General features: G+C 60.0%; 1 protein-coding gene across 1 annotated transcript; it reads right to left on the bottom strand.

The window, feature by feature from the left end:
- Window positions 1-204: 204 nt before the first annotated feature.
- LOC149916398 (E3 ubiquitin-protein ligase PHF7-like) lies at window positions 205-3,176 on the bottom strand. The gene is made up of 10 exons (XM_090148537.1): window positions 2,994-3,176; window positions 2,669-2,783; window positions 2,279-2,370; window positions 2,089-2,187; window positions 1,710-1,834; window positions 1,358-1,520; window positions 1,160-1,266; window positions 856-969; window positions 585-703; window positions 205-443 (listed from the first exon to the last, which is right to left on the bottom strand). The coding sequence occupies exons 1-10, from the start codon at window positions 3,174-3,176 to the stop codon at window positions 205-207; spliced, it is 1,356 nt and encodes a 451-aa protein (XP_090004663.1).
- Between the last annotated feature and the right edge of the window lie 1,601 nt (window positions 3,177-4,777).

Raw genomic sequence — 4,777 nt, forward strand, 5'->3', positions numbered from 1 at the left:
GACAGTGGCATGATGGAACTCTGTTTTATTGATGGAATGTGATGACTTTATATATACAGCAATTGGAGCTTGCACACAGCAGCTCCCGCAACATCAGAGGAGCCAGCAGGTGAAGTTCTGGGCCCGACGTGGTACCCGGGAGCGGCTTCGCCCCCGGGCTGGGCCTCGCCGCCAGGACCGGCTCCTGCGGCATCTTCGGCGTCTTCAGGGCTGGCTGTTGTTCTCTGCAGCCCGACGTGTGAGAGGCGAGCGGCTCCGAGTCCGGGCCCGCCCTGCCTGCCTGGAGAGCAGCTCAGGCACCTGGGAACTGGGATCTGGTCCCGACGGTGCCTGGTTGGTGGTGCCGGAGCTGCTGCTCTCCCGTCCTATGCGGCCTTGGGATGGCCCCGGTCCCTGCTGGCTGGTGGTGGTGGGGCCAGCGCTGTCCACGTTGGTGCTGGAGGCTGGAAGGGGAGACAGCAAGGTGAGCGGGACAGATCTCCAGCGCTGGGGAGGGGCAGGGTCCCATTCGTCATGGGCCAAAGGGACTTGAGCAAGGCCTCGCCTGGCCCCAGCCCAGCAGCACGCGGCCGTTTGCCTCTTACCGGTGCCCTCTCCAGCACAGGTGTTGCACTCCCATGCAGATGTCCTTGGACTCAAGTTGGAGCAGAGTCGATGTGTGCCTTGTGCAGCACAGGAGCTGCAGAGGAGCAGCTGCCAGGGCCTGGGGAAACAAATGGTGTGTGGCCGTGAGGACAAAGTGACTGGAGCTACGGAGTGCCCCTTCACAGCTCTGGTGCTCAGTCTGTTCCACCCCAGCCTGTGGTGAGGCCGCAATCCCACGCAGAGCCCCAGAGGGCTGCTGAGGTAACTCACCCCTCTCCTTCTGCCCGCTCCCTGCCACGTGGATGATGGCAGTACCTGGCATCACAGCGCTGATGCCTGACTCCCAAGGATGCATAGGCATAGTTGTCCTCCCATGTTGGTTTTCTGCCAGAGAAGGGAGAGAACGTGATGCCCAGGGCTAAAACTAATGCATGGCATCCCTCCCCTTCCACCCCATGCCCAGTTCCAGCTTCCCAGTGAAGCTGAGGCCCATCTTAATGGCCGCAGAGGGCCAGGCCTGCTGGGCACAGCTTGTGTGCCCTCACATCTCAAGGGCTGGTTGAAAGACACCAACCTGAATGGGATTCGGATCCCCGTAAAGAGCATGTCCATAATAAACCAGTCTCTGTCTCGGCAGAGGGGGCATTGGAAGCAGTAAATCCCTGCGCTCACGGCCTGTTCCTGCAGCAGAAACAGAAGCAGCGTGAGTGTGAGCTGGGCCCGGTGCTGCTGAGCATCTGCTGTGCCTGTTGGGTGAGGGGAGAACTCCTACCTGGATGCAAGCCCGGTGAAACCAGGCGTGTTTGCAGGCTGGGCACACCATGGTGCAGTACGATCTGCTCTCTGCCATGGGCTCCATGCAGATGATGCAGGTCGTGTCCTGTGCCGGCACTGCCTCCACTGCCTGATGCGGACGATGCACCCAGCAGAAGCACCTGGGGGAAGATGGGAGGGATGGGCAAGGTGAGAAGTGCTGCGAGGAGGGCAGAGGAACAGGAAGGAGCCCCAGGCCTTGGCTCTGGCTCTGTCAGGCTGCTGGGAGGTGTCACAGCACACTCCTCACTTCTTTGGCTGGTGCTGACAGAGGGGTTGGAGGCTCGCAGACGATGCCTGGCAGCCCTTACCTGAAGTCTTCAAAGAACTGGGTGACACATTCACCCTCTGAAGCGCAGGAGAGGTGGAAGCTGCGGTCACAGTCTGGCTCTGCGCAGGTGATGCTGGCCCCCCGCTTGCCACAGACGTAGCAGTGCTGGAATGAGCAGAGCATTTCCATCAGCAGCAGGCTCAGGGCCTACACAGCGGGTCCCGCACCTCTGTGCAGGGCACAGGATGGGGCAGGGCTGGGTGGCGCTCTGCAGAGCTGCCTGCTGCACAGGGCTCATCTGCAAGAGCGGGAATGTGTCTCGGGGCTGGTTGGAAGGGCTGGGATTGCTTTCTTTGGACCAGGCGAAGCTCGCCATGCCTCTGTTGGCACCAAGCTCCCTGTTCGGGTCCGGTGCTCACCGTCTGCTCTCCCTGCCTGATTGCACGTATCAGGCCTTCCTCGAAATGGCATGTATTTCCGTGATCTTTTCCTGGTTTACAAAGACCAGTGGAGAATATCTGTACAAGAAGAAAAAGCATGATCTTGTTAGGGCAGATAGGAGGGAAACACTGGTTGGAGGAAGGAGGCAGGAGCCACATGGGAACTCACAGCACAAAAAGTATGGAAGCACAACCCATTTTTCTCATGTTTGTGCCCAAGGATGCTCGAGTCCTCATCCACTTGGCCACACAGCACGCATGCTGGAGAGGAGAGAGGAGCACAGTGAGCGCCTTGCGGGGCCAGGTGCCCCCGGGGGCTGTCCCAGGGGCTGCTCTGTGCCGGCCGTGCCAGCTGAGGGGCAGGGCTGGAGGCCGTGGAGGGCAAGGGGCACTGCAGGCCCAGCGGTGCCAGCAGGCAGCCGCAGCCCAACCGCGGCCCCCCTGGCCAAGGAGCACACGGGCCCTGCGTGCCCCCGCCTCCCCTCTCCGCCGCAGGCAGACCCCCAGCACCCCTCTGCCCGGCGGCGGGGAGCTGCGTGCAGGGATACTTTGCTCTCACCCAGCTCGCTCAAGCCGGCGGCCTCCTGCGTCCCCTCGGACATCGTGTGCATCAACAGTGAGCCTCGCAGAGCGTCTGTCCCGGCAACACCAGGCTTTCTCCTCCGCGTGACAACCTGTGGCAGAAGCGGGACGAGGCTGAGTTCTCAGCTCAGGCCCTGAGCGCCGGGGAACCCGCCTCCCTCGGCAGCCCCAGGCAGCCCCTTCCTCCCTGCTCACCTCACCAAGTCGCACTGAGCTCGGCCTGAGCCCCGCAGCCTTAGCTGTGTTCCACACCCCGCGTGTCACCATGGCCGTTCCGTGCCACCTCTGTGACGCCATCACACCTCACAGTGGCTGGGGGCACCCAGGCAGGAGGGCGGAGGCTCTTGCAGCCAGCGCAGGGTGAGGGGCCCGGTGCCGGACGCAGCCCCGCTGGAACCCGGCGTGTTGGTGCTGCTGAAGGCACTGGGTGACACGTCCACCCTCCTGGCCCCACCTGGATGCTGCCGGGCTACGGGTGGCTCCATCAGTATCCCAATGGCGCGTTCAGGTGGTTCTGCGGTGTTCTGAACGCTTTACTTTTTGGTTGCTTGCTGCTGATTACCTCTCCTTACAATAAATGACTCGATTCACGGAATCACATTATCTCTGTGGTTGGCAAAGACCTCTAAGATCACCAAGTCCCACCGTCCACCTCCTCACCTGCCCACGTCCCTCAGTGCCACATCCCCACGGCTCTGGAACACCTCCATGGACGCTGACTCTCCCAGCTCCCCAGGCAGCTGTGCCAGTGCCCAGCCGCTCTTTCAGCAAAGATCTTCTTCCTGACATCCAATGGGGAGCTCTGCTGGTGCAACACTCGTGTCCCATCGCTGTTACCGGGGAGAAGAGGCCAACCCCCACCTCTCTACAACCTCCTTCCAGGCAGTCATACGGAGTGGTGAGGCCTCTCCTGAGCCTCCTCCAGATGGAACTTTCCCAGGTCACTGTGCTGCTCCTCATGGGACTTTTGTCCAGACCCTTTCCTGCCCTATTGCCTTTCCAGGGACACACTGCAGGGCCTCCATGTTTTTCTTGTAGTGAGGGGCCCAGTACGGAACACAGCTCTTGAGGTGCAGCCTCACCAGTGTCGGCTGCGGGGGCACGATCACCTCCCAGCTCCTGCTGGCTGCACCGTTTCCGCTACAAGCCAGGATGCCCTTGGCCTTCTTGGGCGCCTGGGCACGGTGCTGCAGCGCTGTGCTGTTGCCTGGGGTGGTTGTGAGCAAAGAGCAGCAGCCAGCACTTGGTCTTCTTGGGCCTCATCCAGTTGCACTCGGCCCATCCAACCAGCCATCCCGATCCCTGTGCAGGGCTTCAAGCAGATCAACGCTTCTTCCCCACTGCCCTCGGTCCTGAACCCCAGGGAGCAACAAGCCAACTTTGGTGCTATGTTAGCCCTACCTGGGCTGACAGTGGGGCACGGGACGCGGGGCTAACTTCTGCTGCAGCAAATAAGTATGTGCGTTTTGACACGCTGGCTAAACACAGGCTTCTGTGTGGAGGGGTGGCTTGGGGAGCGGGGCCACTGCGGGAATGATAAGGACTTTGTGAGGATTCAAGATAAACACGTGGTTGCTGAGTTGTGTCCAATGAGGAGGTTGGCGGGAAAAAATAGGCGGTTCCGGGGAATTCCGCGTTGTCACGGTGCCAGCTTTCGCCCGCTGATAGGATACGCGCGGTGAGAGGTTACGCGCGGGCTTGTATAACAATCGTATGAGGCCAAGGGTTCTTTTCGTGTAGATATTGCTGCGTTAACTCATTACAGTTGGACATAGCTGCTAACTCGTATCGAGTCGTCACCGAGTTCCACAATCCCGCTCCCGCACTTCTGAACAGCCAAAAACAGGCAGCCTTACTTTCTGGTTGGACAGAGGCAGTTGAGAAGAGGATTGGAAGCCGGGTGCTTATGGGATTTCTTGTGTGTCCTTCAGTGTCCAATACCTTGAGTTGGAAGAGACTCACCGAACAAACTGAATGCGCAAATAATTGCCGATAAAATAAAATCGTAGACCCCTATGAATACTGTCTGCTGTAAATCCACTGCGGTGGGCTACTGAAATTCCAGGATGATCCAAAGCAGCAGAAA

The sequence above is a fragment of the Phasianus colchicus genome, chromosome 11 (genome assembly GCF_987193195.1).
Source record: "Phasianus colchicus chromosome 11, bPhaCol1.hap1.1, whole genome shotgun sequence".
In the NCBI taxonomy this organism is placed as follows: Eukaryota; Metazoa; Chordata; class Aves; order Galliformes; family Phasianidae; genus Phasianus; species Phasianus colchicus.

Bases quoted from the DNA above. Each gene is read 5' to 3' on its own strand.
- LOC149916398 (XM_090148537.1), bottom strand. From the start codon at position 3,176: ATGGAGCCACCCGTAGCCCGGCAGCATCCAGGTGGGGCCAGGAGGGTG. The intron at 1,521-1,709 runs GTAAGGGCTGCC...ATCTTCCCCCAG, and splicing joins CAGTTCTTTGAAGACTTCAG to GTGCTTCTGCTGGGTGCATC. The intron at 704-855 runs GTGAGTTACCTC...TTGTTTCCCCAG, and splicing joins GAGCGGGCAGAAGGAGAGGG to GCCCTGGCAGCTGCTCCTCT.